Genomic DNA, 13,481 nt, shown 5'->3' with positions numbered 1-13,481 from the left:
TATTTAACAGATATTGATCTATCTGCCTCTAGAATCAATGCTCAAGTAGCTACTTACGTTTCCTGGAAACCTGATCCATCTGCGACTTATATTAATGTTTTCACTTTTAACTGGGCCAACAAAAAACTGTATGCTTTTACACCTTTCAGATTTCTGAAAAAAGCTTCAGGAAGACAAGGCAACACTTCTGACAATTCTGCTACTTTGGCTGAACCAGGTATGATTCCTGACAGCTCTGCTTTTACTTGCAAAAACTCCGCTCCTTCTTCCTCGGAACCCTCTAGTTCTACCTCAAGACCCTTCCCACATCCACCTTTGGGCTCAGAAGTTAGTATCAACAGCAATGACTCTATCAGGTGATCCCTTGAAAAACACTGCCTTTTGCCAGAGGTTGCCAAGTTTTTTGCTTAACTCGTGGAGACAAGACTACAATATGGAGAACATATTGAAAGATGGGTGTCAGTTTGTAATAGCAGAAAAACTTATCTGTTTCAGCCATCTCTAAATTTCCTATTAGATTTTGTTCAAAAAACTTAAAAATGAGAAAGAGCGGAGTTTTAGTACTATGAACACCATACGCTCAGCCATTTCAGCCATAACCTGTATTGATGACAAGCCTGCTGGGCAACACCCATTAGTCAGCAGGTTCATGAGAGCAATTTTCCAGGACAAGCTGTCTTTTCTCCAACATCACACCACTTGGGATGTAGGTGAAGTGCTAAACTATATAAAGACCTTGGGTCAAGCATAATTCTGTCAACCATTCAGTTGTCAAGGAAATTAACAATTTTAATGTTACTACTATCTGGCCAATGTGCCCAAATGTTACATTTACTTGACATCAGGAACATCAGAATCCAAAGTGTCCTTTAGGATGGGGAACCTGAAAGCTTCTAGGCCAGGGGAACATTTTTCTGAATTAGTTTTTGAAGCCTATCCCCCAGACAGACTTTTATGTGTTCACACCACAATCACTTGCTATTTAGAAAGAACTTCAGACACTACGGGGACAATCACTAGATTTTTCTAGACCAAAAAACTCCCTATACATGAGGCTTCTCAAGATACCTTATGACATTGGACTAAGGATATAATGCAATCTGCTGGTATTTTAAGGAGGGGAAGTTTTCCTCTTAGACTTTTTTTTTTTTTCTGTATCCTTACATTTTTGTTCCTGATTTTAGGGAAAATATACTGTTACTGTGGCAGCCTTTAACAAACTTTCATCCTCCAACAGACCATAGTATTCATAAATTAAGTACATAGTGTTGGTACAGTTTGTAGGTTTGAGAAATCACTCTAAAGCTCCTGTTGAATACCATGTGACATCAGTTAAATGTCGTGAAGTGAAATTGTTCAATTAGACAAGTACTTATCAGTATGAAGTTTGATCATAATTTCATGAACATTTAATAGCATCACTGAGGTAATAAATGCCCTCTCTTACCCCACCCTGTGTTTGCAAGGAGTTTAATTGTAACAGAGATAGGTGTTAATTTGATGGCTGCTTCCTCAAACCTACTCTCTAAAGGATTGATGTGAGACTAGCAACATGGAGATCTTAATATCTCAGTGACACAGTTAAATGTTCGTGAAATTATCATCAAACTTCATACTGGTAAGTACTCATTTAATTGAACAATAATTGGCCCAGAAAGGCATGTGGTTTGACAACTCATATTTTGGCCTCCAACAAATAATGCTGTTGACTTATTTTTGGCATAAGAGGCACTGCACTGCATGTGACACTGCCAGAGAAGTGGAGTGCAGTATTACAACTATGACTGACAGATTCTCTTTTTGTTGGGAGGTGGCAATTGACTACACCAAGAGACATAGTGGGAAACTTAGCAGTGCCAGAAAAACTGTTGAAATTGATGAGGCCAAGTTTGGCAAAAGAAAATATACCCATGGCTGGCTGTTGCAGGGAATGTGGGTTGTGGGTGGAGTTGAACAGTACTCAAAATGCTTATTTCTGGTCCCTGTAGAGCATCAGGATCAAGAGACTTTCCTTCATGTCATTCAAGACCACGTTAAGCCTATCACCCACAGTGTAACAGACTGCTGGCATGGTTACAATGGACTCCAAGGGCATGACTTCACACATTCTACTGTCAACCATTCCCTCAACTTTGTTGACAGTGACTCAGGTGCTCGCATCCAGAACATCGAGAGGGAGTGGTTCGAGGCCAGGGTGCACATTCCCTGTTACATATGACGTCAGCAGCATTTTGCTGCATAACTCTTCAAGAGGGTACTTCCAGACTCTGGGGAACACTTCCACACCTTGTCTCACAATGGAACAATGTATTCACCTCAATAAAGGTATGTTGATGTGTTTGTTATATTTGACTTTTGTAGTGATTTCATCCTCTGCTCAGGGATGGTTCATGGGTGAGGGAAATACTTACTTAATCCTCATATTGATATATATACATACATATATATATATATATATATATATATATATATATATATATATATATATATATATATATATATATATATATATATATATATAATATATATATATATATATTGAAACCTCGATTTTCAAACTTAATTCGTTCCTGAATGCCATTCGAAATCTGAAATGTTAAAAAAAAGCAAATACTTACTTAATCCTTGTATTAATATATATATATATATATATATATATATATATATATATATATATATATATATATATATATATATATATATATATATATATATATATATATATATATATATATATATATATATATATATATATATATATATTGGAACCTCAGTTTTCAAGCTTAATTTGTTCCTGAATGCCGTTCAAAATCTGAAACGTTAAAAATCAAAACTATTTTCCCCACTGGAATCAATGTAAAATAGATTCATTTGTTCTCAGACACCGGTCCACCATGTCTTAGCGGACAATGACCAACGCTCCCATTGCTAAGATGGCAGCTCCACAACATCTCCAGCTTAGAAATTTTCTATCAAGATAGGATGTATTGAATGAATTGAATGACACAGAACTCATCAAAAGATATGATTCAAACCATGCAGGCATTCTCTTTGTCACCGATCAAGTGAGGAAGCCTTACAGAGTGACATAGAGAGGAGCAACCCATTCACTGCCAAAATGAAGGTGATCATAACACTTAGACATCTTGCTGCTGGGGAAAGCTACTGGGAAAATGCAGTTGTGCACTAATGATGCTAATGTGGTTCATAGAGTGAGCCACAGGAGGCTCAGGATTACTCCTGAGGGCTGAACCTTGTTTGTTTACATTGAGGAACTTCTTCAACAGGATCACATTTAGCTTATTTCAAAGGTCTTACCCTCTGAGTCTCTCCTCCAAATGTATAAAACAAAGGAAATATTTATAGAAACTATAAGTTAGTAACAAATGGCAGCTTTTCCTATGTCTTACAGTATTTGAAATCAAGTAACTTTGTTTGAAAACAACAACCGAAGCAATTATGTATTAATTTTTTTTGTTCAAAAAACCAAGTTGTTCGGAAAGGGGGATGGTCAGCAACTGAGGTTCCACTGTATATATAAGGCAAACAGGAATACCCCAGACTTCCTTCTTCATTTACTGCAATGTTTCACCTTCACAGAAGGCATCATCTGGCTAAAAAGACTGATAAAAATAAGCACAAAGACAAATCATAAAATATCAACATTACAATTGGAACAAAAAACAAAACAGTAACCAAAAAAAAGGGAGACAGGCAAAAAAAAAAAAAAGTGACAAAATAACCTATAAGCAGTAGCTTAAAATATCAAGCAGAATAAAGGTATGAAACTATGGACAAACCTTGTGTTCTCGCATGTGGCGTGGTGAGGACTGACAAAGAGTGGTGGTGTGAGAGCCCCAAAGCTCTGAGCAGAGTTTATAAGAGACATAATTGTAATGAGGAAAGTTGGTTGTTTAATTCAGGTTTCAGGTGTTTGATATATATATATATAGCTTCTAGTATTTTAGTGTCTGTATGTGCATACTAAAATCCTTCTCCAGAAATGGATGATCATGTGTGTGAATGAGTTCTTATTGCTGAAAAAGGAGGATGAGCCAACACAAGGTTTGTCCATAGTTTCATACCTTTATTCTACTTGATATTTTAAGCTACTGCTGATAGGTTATTTTGTCACATGTTTTTTTTTTTTTGCTTACCTGCCTATCCCTGTTTTTGGTTACTGTTTTGTTTTTTGTTCCTATTTTAATGTTGATATTTTATGATTTGTCTTTGTGCTTATTCTTATCAATCTTTTTAGCCTGATGATGCCTTCTGTGAAAGTGAAATGTTGCAATAAATGAAGAAGAAAGTCTGGTATATCCCTGCTTACCTAGTCTATAACTTAGAACCTGTTATAATATATATATATATATATATATATATATATATATATATATATATATATATATATATATATATATATATATATATATATATATATATATATATATATATATATATATATATATATATATATATATATATATATATATATATATATATATATATATATATATATATATATATATATATACAGGGTGTAATGTAAGTTTCTGCAAATACTGAAAGAGGTGAAAGAAAGTGCAATTCTAATTAGAAAATGTTCTATACACACATGCATTTTAAGGCTTTGTTAATCCATCAGAGGAGCTGAAAATGTATGGAACTCACAGCTGTGTTCTGTGTATAGCTATGAGGTGATGAACAGATGGTTGCATTGTTGCAGCCTTGGAGGTGCCACATTTTTTTTTTTTTTTTTTTTTTGCTAGTTGGAGAACAGACTTGACAAGGTTCCAGGCAGAAATATAAAGTGCATGAGATTCTGGTGATGGAAGGCTTAAATACTGTGCCTGTCAAGTGGAGGAAGGTTGTAGTGGTGAGGTAAGAAGGTAGACACCAGGAGGGAATGGAGGGACCAGGATAAGGGGTAGGGCAACAGAAAGAAGGACAAGGACAGCAGCCAAAAGGAACAGAAGGACAGTGCCAGGCTGAGGACAGGGATATGGATGGGAGTAAGTCACCACTCCTGGAGGAAGATACAAGAGAGTAAAAGCCAGTGCTGAGGATACAGGAGAAGACAGGGAGGAGAGTATGGATTTTTGTATACAGCTTCATGCGGGGAGTAAGTAAGGAGATCTACATCCTGTCAAGAGGCAGATGTAAGGTAATGGACAAGGGTAGATCAGGGACCAACATCAGGGTCATCCACAAGACAGGGAAATGGAGTCTGAGGATCTGGTGATGATCGAGGGAAAAGAGAATGGTTTGGAGAAGATAGGAGGAAAAGAGACAGTTTGGTGAATGGAGGATTGTTCACATGGTGAGAGAGAAGACAAAACAAGAGGCCCCTAGTCATGTGCATCTCAATGAGGCAGGATAAGGAGGATAGATGTTTTGACCAGGAGAGGAGATGGGTGAACTGGAGATGCATAGAGAAATTAGAAGAATGGGAGTGTGACAGGTTGCAGTTGTAGAAGATGGATAGAAGGCAGGTATGGTCACCAAATGGCATCCATATGTTCAACATAGGGAAGGTATGGGTAGCTTGGAATGTGATAGAGTGGGCCCAGCACTGGGAGGATGCCAGGAAGGAATAAGAGAGGGCATGGAGAGGAGAAGTGGTGCTTGCCTTCCTGAACATGAATGGCTGGAGCAAGGGAAAGTGGAGGTTTCTTGATGGAAGAAGAGAGGAATTAAAATGTGATAGGAGTAGATGAGACGGTGTGGCATGACATCATTGAGTGGAGTGAAAGAAGCTTGGTAGTCATATGTAGAGGTAGGCAAGCAGGAGAGAAGAAAGAAGAAGGGTGGGGGTAATTATGAGGGAAAAGGAAGGTAAGAGTATAGAGAAAATCAAGTTAACAAGAGAGATGGAAGACAGACTAGGACACAATAAGGTTGATATCTTAACAGCAAAGATCACAGAGCATGGGTGACAGTGGTGTATATGAGGGTGGAGAGCCGGAGGAATGATGATGATAACAGAAAATTTCATGAGGCAGTGTCTATCTTGAAAGAGAGCATACAACTAAATAAATAAATGGGCTGTAATTGGTGATTTGAATGGACACATAGGGTTAATGGAGGAGACAGTGAACTGAAATGGGCAGCTGATCTTAAAGTTTGCTGGTTACATAGGAATGAGGATTAAGAACTGAGAGTTGGAAAACCCTGTGACATGGAGAGATAGAAGTGAGTCTGCAGTAGGCTACAGAGGGTGTCTGAGTTACGAGGTAACGAGTTACGAGTGTTCAGAGATACAAGCAGTCTACTTGCAAAATTAAATTGTGCTCTCAATATTGTTCCCTTTGCTAACCAAAAGTTCAAATTTGGCACTACATGCCATATTTACCTAGTATGCCACTTTGCCACTACCCACACAGTGCAGCAGCATAGTGAAGGACTGCCCACTGCCACAGGACACAGGCACTGTAGCAGTTTATTCTGAGACAGTAGTTTGAAATTAAAATTTAATTTAAAAACTCATTGCACTGCACCTCAGTGAGTCTGGCTTGAGATTCCATGGCACACAGACCTCTGCCAATTGGCCTCTGAGAGGCATAGACAGTGGAGGGTTGTGCTGCATAGTGCAGAAAGCCTGCTTGTTTACATCAGGTCCATGAATAGGTAAACACACCTGTGTTATGCTTTCAGCCAGCCATCTTAATAAATTATATGAATAAAGGCATGTATAACTCGAGGAGAGAGGGAGAAAAGAAAAAAAATGTGCACGAGAGAGGAGAGAGAGAGAGAGAGAGGAGAGAGAGAGAGAGAGAGAGAGAGAGAGAGAGAGAGAGAGAGAGAGAGAGAGAGAGAGAGAGAGAGAGAGAGAGAGAGAGAGAGAGAGAGAGAGAGAGCATCTCCTAACTCGGGGCTATACCTGCTGGACTTTGGCTACACTCCCCCCAAGTCCGTGAATAGGACAACCAAACCTGTCTTATGCTTTCCAACAGAAATCTTAATCAATTATATGTATAAAGACATGTATAACACAAAAAGAAGAGAGAGAGAGAGAGAGAGAGAGAGAGAGAGAGAGAGAGAGAGAGAGAGAGAGGAGAGAGAGAGAGAGAGAGAGAGAGAGAGAGAGGAGAGAGAGAGAGAGAGAGAGAGAGAGAGAGAGAGAGAGAGAGAGAGAGAGAGAGAGAGAGGGGGGGGGGGGCAGATGCCTCATTTTAACACAGGTTGGACGCCTGGCATACTTGAGTCTTGTGTTTGGCAAAAGCCTCAAGTCTGTCACTACTCAGTAGTATCACATCACACATAAGGCAAGGTGCACTCTCTCTCTCTCTTTCTCTCTCTCTCTCTCATATGGTATCAAGTACCAACTAAGTAAGCATTGCATTGTTTGCAGAACATATGTACTGATGTACTGAAAAATTCTGACAAGTTATGAGCAAAACGACTTATGAACAGCCTTCTGGAATGTATCTCGCTCATAACATGAACACCCTTTGTATATCATAGTAAATAAACAGGTAGTTTAACAAGGATGTAGGATGTGGAAAAACAATGGAATAGATATTTCAGGGCACTTTTTAATAGGCATTACATGCAGGAAGACCTAGAGAGGTAAAGGAGTTAGGAAGTGTAGAAAGAAAAGTGAAACTTAAGCAATGCAGATTGGATGAAATACTGTACAGAAATGGAAGAAATTATGCCAGGAGAGAAGATAAGTGAATGGGAGGGTAACATCAAACATAACATAAGGTGCAGGCAAAGAAGTTCGTGGGTCTAAAAGAAGATTAAGATAGAGAAAACCAAACTGAAAGGATGGTGGGACAAGGAGGTAGCTTAGAAATTACGAGACAGGAAGAGAGAAAATAGGAAACAAAGGAACCTAGCTAGATTCACAGAAAGATTTGGAGGAAGGTAAGAAGCAGAATGGATAGAGGCTAAGGATACATATTGTTGTGGGGGTGTAAGTAGTGAACAGAAAGAAGTAAAAAGTGAAGAAGAGGAAGTGAGAAGAAAGATGAGATGAAGGGAGAGAGAGAGAGAGAGAGAGAGAGAGAGAGAGAGAGAGAGAGAGAGAGAGAGAGAGAGAGAGAGAGAGAGAGAGAGAGAGAGAGAGAGAGAGAGAGAGAGAGAGAGAGAGAGAGAGAGAGAGAGAGAGAGAGAGAGAGAGAGAGAGAGAGAGAGAGAGAGAGAGAGAGAGAGAGAGAGAGAGAGAGAGAGAGAGAGAGAGAGAGAGAGAGAGAGAGAGAGAGAGAGAGAGAGAGAGGTGGAAGTTTGACAGGTGGGCATTGGGGTCCACTGTTACTGTTAGAGGAGGGAAGTGGTGCCCATTTTTTCCCTTCTTCCATCTCCAATTTCAAGTAAATAGCTTGAGTGATACGAGAAGGTCTTATCACACACACACACACACACACACACACACACACACACACACACACACACACACACACAAACGTGAGCACGGAGATTAGGCTTGTTCTGTCAAACATCAGTTGATAAGCCCTCCCCCTTTCCTTCAACCCATCCATTCCCCCCCCTCCCCAGCCTCTCTCTCTCACATACACACACAAGGTAGTTGTAATATTTTTTTTTACTTGGCTAGTAAACATAAACACTATTTTCACTCTCATCAGTAATATCAGTATCACTCCCAGATGACATGTTTATGCCATTATCCATGTTGCTCCACTCACTTGGTGGGTGCGTTCCACCCTCAGTGTCATGGGAGCTACCAGATGTTGTCTCTGGGAGGGAAAAAGCTTAGTGAGACCAAGCTGCAATAGCCACAACAACAACTCAGCTAGTGGAAAAAGTTGCTAGATACTTACAACTGCCTTCCAATTTCAGTAAGCAGGAGGAAAAATATAAACCTGTGGCGTGAAAAATCGTGATTACCAGAACGACCATTCCCCCCCAGGTGTGGAGATACAATTGTTCACGGACAATCACTATATATTAAGGATTACGTTGGAAATGAGAATGGAGATGAAAGAGGCTTGAGAAATGAGAAGGTTTGAGTTGGAAGCTGAAGCAAGGATGTTAAAGGCAGAGGAGATTAGATAAGCCAAGAGGCTTGAGGTGGAGAAGGAGGTGAAGATGTATGAGAGAGAGGAGGCTGAAAAGAACCAGATATTTGAGTTGGAGAAGACTCAGATTGAAATTAATTCACCTCATGGCTTGAGGAGAGGCAAAGGAGTGAGGGGAGATGCTGTAGACTGTAGAAAGCCAGATAGTGAGAAGTTTGAAGTTGATATCAGAGTTTGATGAGAAGAAGGTGACAGAGTGGTTTAAGAAATTTGAGAAGGCAGCTGAATTCGATTGGCCTCAGGAGAGATGGGTTGGCCTGGTGGAAAATATGTTGAAGGGCAAGGCCTTAAAAGTTTATGATAGGATACCAGTAAAGGATCAGGAAGATTATGAGGAGTTTAAGGCTGATATCATGAGAGCCTATGACCTAGGGCCCAAGGCTTATAGGTTACAGTTCTGCAGAGGTAAGAAAAGGCCCAGTGACTCCTACTTTGAGTGTGCTTGCTACTTGGAGGTAAAGGGTACAAGCTGGCTTCATCACAGGAAAAAGGATAGAAGATAACCTATTTATGCTCTAGTACTGCATTGAACAGAGCTGAACAAGAATAGAAGATGACCAATTTATGCTCCAGTACTGCAGTGAACAGAATTATAGGGACAAGAAAGCTCTAGTGATAACATTTATTGATTATATAAAACAATTTGATTCCATAAGAAGAGAAAAGATCATAGAAACTTCAATTAAAAACAAAATACACCCACTAATAATTAACATAGTTATAAAAATTTACATGGAAGATAAGACTATATTGAAAATAATAGAAAATATAGGTAACAACAGAAATGACAGTTACAAGTGGAATCAGACAAGGATGCACAGACTCAACTACAATCCTCAAACTCATCACCTATTTAATACTACAAGAAATGGAAAAGAAAATTATTTAAAATAAATGGCCTCAATATTAATACCATGTTCTATGATGATGGCAGTCTGCAGCTGTCACAAAGCATCAATGAAGCCCAGGATAACTTCAGAGCACTCATAGAAGTTAGCAGGGAATGTGGTTTGGAAATAAACAGAGAAAAAAGCAGAATAATCATCTACAATGGAGAAAACATACCAGAAAGTATAGCTACAAGGAATAAAATTAACCGATGAAATTAAGTATTTGAGCCTCACAATAACCAACCAGAGACATGTTCAAAGAACAGAAAAATAATACAATAAAGAAAGCTTAAAGATTAGGAAATATACCAGAATCAAAGAAAGAAGATTCATGTATAAAATCAATACTACAGCTATACAGAACAAAAACACAAGAGCAAGCCAAAAGAGAAGATAACAAAAAATGATTTGCTGAAAGAAATATTTAGAAGAAGCAAGAAAAACTACTTAAGCTGGATGAAGACCAAAACAAAAAATACTTTGAGCACAAAACTTACATCCAGTGACATAGAGACAATGAAATGTGACAAGATAAAGAGAAGAATCAAAGAATGGGACACACACTAATGGGAAAAGGAAATGGACAACAACTCAAGCCTGTAGATTTATAAACAACTTAAAATTAACATCTGCTCAGAGGAACAAATTTTTGACAATATCCTGGCCCCAGTGATTCTCTTCAAAGCTAGAACAAACAACCTGAACCTCATCGACAGAAAACAATTCCAAACTGTAAACATGTCATGCATCATGTGTGGGTGGGGCAGCAGTGAAGAACCTGGAGAACTTCCTGTTACACTGCCCAAGCTACTTGAACCAGCATGCCATGGTGCCCATACTGTACCAACCCTACCCCAAGAGGTGCAATCACATAGCTGGGCTGTTCCTCTTTACCCAGACACATCACTTTAAACACCTTTTTTTTTTTTTTTTATGTAGGAAGGATACTGGCCAAGGGCAACAAAAATCTAATAAAAAATGCCCACTGAAATGCCAGTCCCATAAAAGGGTCAAAGCAGTGGTCAAAAATTGGTGGATAAGTGTCTTGAAACCTCCCTCTTGAAGGAATTCAAGTCATAGGAAGGTGGAAATACAGAAGCAGGCAGGGAGTTCCAGAGTTTACCAGAGAAAGGGATGAATGATTAAGAATACTGGTTAACTCTTGCATTAGAGAGGTGGACAGAATAGGGGTGAGAGAAAGAAGAAAGTCTTGTGCAGCGAGGCCGCGGGAGGAGGGGAGGCATGCAGTTAGCAAGATCATAAGAGCAGTTAGCATGAAAATAGCGGTAGAAGACAGCTAGATATGCAACACTGTGGCAGTAAGAGAGAGGCTGAAGACAGTCAGTTAGAGGAGAGGAGTTGATGAGACGAAAAGCTTTTGATTCCACCCTGTCTAGAAGAGCAGTATGAGTGGAACACCCCCAGACATGTGAAGCATACTCCATACATGGACGGATAAGGCCCTTGTACAGAGTTAGCAGCTGGGGGGGGTGAGAAAAACTGGCGGAGACGTCTCAGAACACCTGCTATACTAAATGTGAAACACAAGAGGAAAAAAGAACCCAGCATCAATAAAACTTTGCACAGGAGTTGTGCCGTTGCAAAGGCAAGAGCTCCGATCTTCATCTACAGCTATAGTAAGTAGCTCCCTCTTTATTTTTGGTGGCAAGAGGTGGTATTTGGCCCTATTTTAGCTTTCCCCACCCAAAAACCCCACTTTCCCACCAGGTTCCCAATACTGTAGGGAGTAAGAGCCAAAAAGTAATAGAAAATAGAGCTGCATGACTCTTCTTAATAATTACCCTCACACCAATAAACTCACCAGGCAGGACAGGGAACACCATACTCTCTCAGCATCAATTCAGACAGACTGCTCCTTCTCTTCTTGGGGAAGTACCTCATCTTGCACTCCTCTTCTTTACCACTCACTATTACCACACAATAATTAGTGCACGTGACAACCACCCTCACCACTCCCAGTACAGTCCAACGCAGTAGTAGTTCTGGTACTGATTATGGTTATACCAGGATATATTACCTGAGAATTCCCAGACACTTGCTGCCACAACTGTCACAATTTTCAGTTTTGGGCTGTGAAATCTAACCACTTAATAGAAAAAGGAAAAAATCTCAAGCAACTTTTTTTGGCCAGTCACACTGAATAGCTTCTTAGGTCACTGTCCTGCCTTTCCTTACTTCATTAAATGTTTCAATTACTTCATTTTTCAACAATCAGCCAAAAATGTTTAAATGAAGCTCACTGTTATGTTGTCATTGTCTTTGTCTCCATTTAATCCCAGCATTGTTTTAATTCCACTGTTTTTCTCTCTTTTTTCACCTCCCATTCCTCTACCTTTTTTCATCTAATTTGTGTCTTTGTGCTCTATAACATCCACATGTTGTTGTTAGGGCAGCGGTGATCCAATGATCCTTACAAGATTTGGTGAAGTCCTGCCATATTATCTTAATGCGTGGCAGCTGGCCGGTGTTCTGGATGACGTGATGGGTGGACGCCTGAGACTCACAGTCGGATGTTCTTGTTCTTGTTGGGGATCTGGGGGGGCAGTGTGATGTTCTGGGCCAATAGTTAGGAATAACAGCCACATTTTTCTTCTTTGTTCAGAGCCATGAGATCATGATCAATGAGCCCTGGTGATGTCCTGTGATGCGATCACAGGCGTGGCAGGTGACCTGTCTTTTTAAGGAAGACACAGGTGAGGCGGATCACACAACTGACTTATTATGAGGGGTGGAGGTCTGTCGTCGCTAGCAGGGTGGGCAGATCAAAGCTGGCGACCTCAAAGGATAGGAGCTGGCTGCATAGCAAGGCACGGTGTGAGTAGAAGCATGTGTGTTCCTGCACCATAGACACTGAGGTTCACGCAGGCAAAGCAGGTGAGCAGAGAGTGTGGTGACTCCCAGGCGGAGGCAGATGAGAGCCACATCTAGCAAACGGGACTGTTTCCTCACCAACAGTTATGGGGGAGGACTCTGCGGTATTGACCCATAGACGTGATGGAGAGGGCGTCGCTGAGTACTTTGTCTCAGGAGAATTGGCTCATACTAAAGCTGAGACGTCTTACAGTGGAGAGAGGTAAAGGAAGCTGTGTGATGTTTACATCCGACAAGACCATCTTGGCAACAGTCAGCAATATTTTTTTATCATCATTCTAGCGTGGGCATTATGCTATTTTTGAATTAATTTGTATTAATTTAATTTTGTTCTATTTTTTATTGTATTTTGTACTTAGATATGACACACACACACACACACACACACACACACACACACACACACACACACACACAGTGTGTGTGTGTATATATATATATATATATATATATATATATATATATATATATATATATATATATATATATATATATATATATATATATATATATATATATATTTTTTTTTTTTTTTTTTTCCTTAAATCCAACAAATAATCAATGTATATGCATCATATATCTTTTGCATTAGAATTTTATTCATTTTAAAAAGTGGAACACTAGTTTTTACTTAGAAATATGGCAAAATATAATAATA

The 13,481-nt window shown here is 39.4% G+C and overlaps 1 protein-coding gene across 2 annotated transcripts in view; it reads right to left on the bottom strand.

Moving 5' to 3' along the window:
• LOC135112606 (uncharacterized) overlaps positions 1–13,013 on the bottom strand; it is a 152,715-nt gene extending 139,702 nt beyond the window's left edge. Inside the window, exon 1 of one of the 2 annotated variants that reach the window (XM_064027140.1) lies at positions 11,754–13,013. In XM_064027140.1, coding sequence (XP_063883210.1) covers positions 11,754–11,833 — 80 coding nt within the window. In that variant the 5' untranslated portion in view covers positions 11,834–13,013. The remainder of the gene's footprint in view (positions 1–11,753) is intronic. The other variant, XM_064027121.1, reaches the window with a different exon arrangement.
• Positions 13,014–13,481: the final 468 nt, after the last annotated feature.

The sequence above is a fragment of the Scylla paramamosain genome, chromosome 2, assembly GCF_035594125.1.
Source record: "Scylla paramamosain isolate STU-SP2022 chromosome 2, ASM3559412v1, whole genome shotgun sequence".
NCBI classification, from domain to species: domain Eukaryota; kingdom Metazoa; phylum Arthropoda; class Malacostraca; order Decapoda; family Portunidae; genus Scylla; species Scylla paramamosain.
Note: the sequence above shows the minus strand (reverse complement) of the source record. Positions and strands in the feature narration are given on the sequence as shown.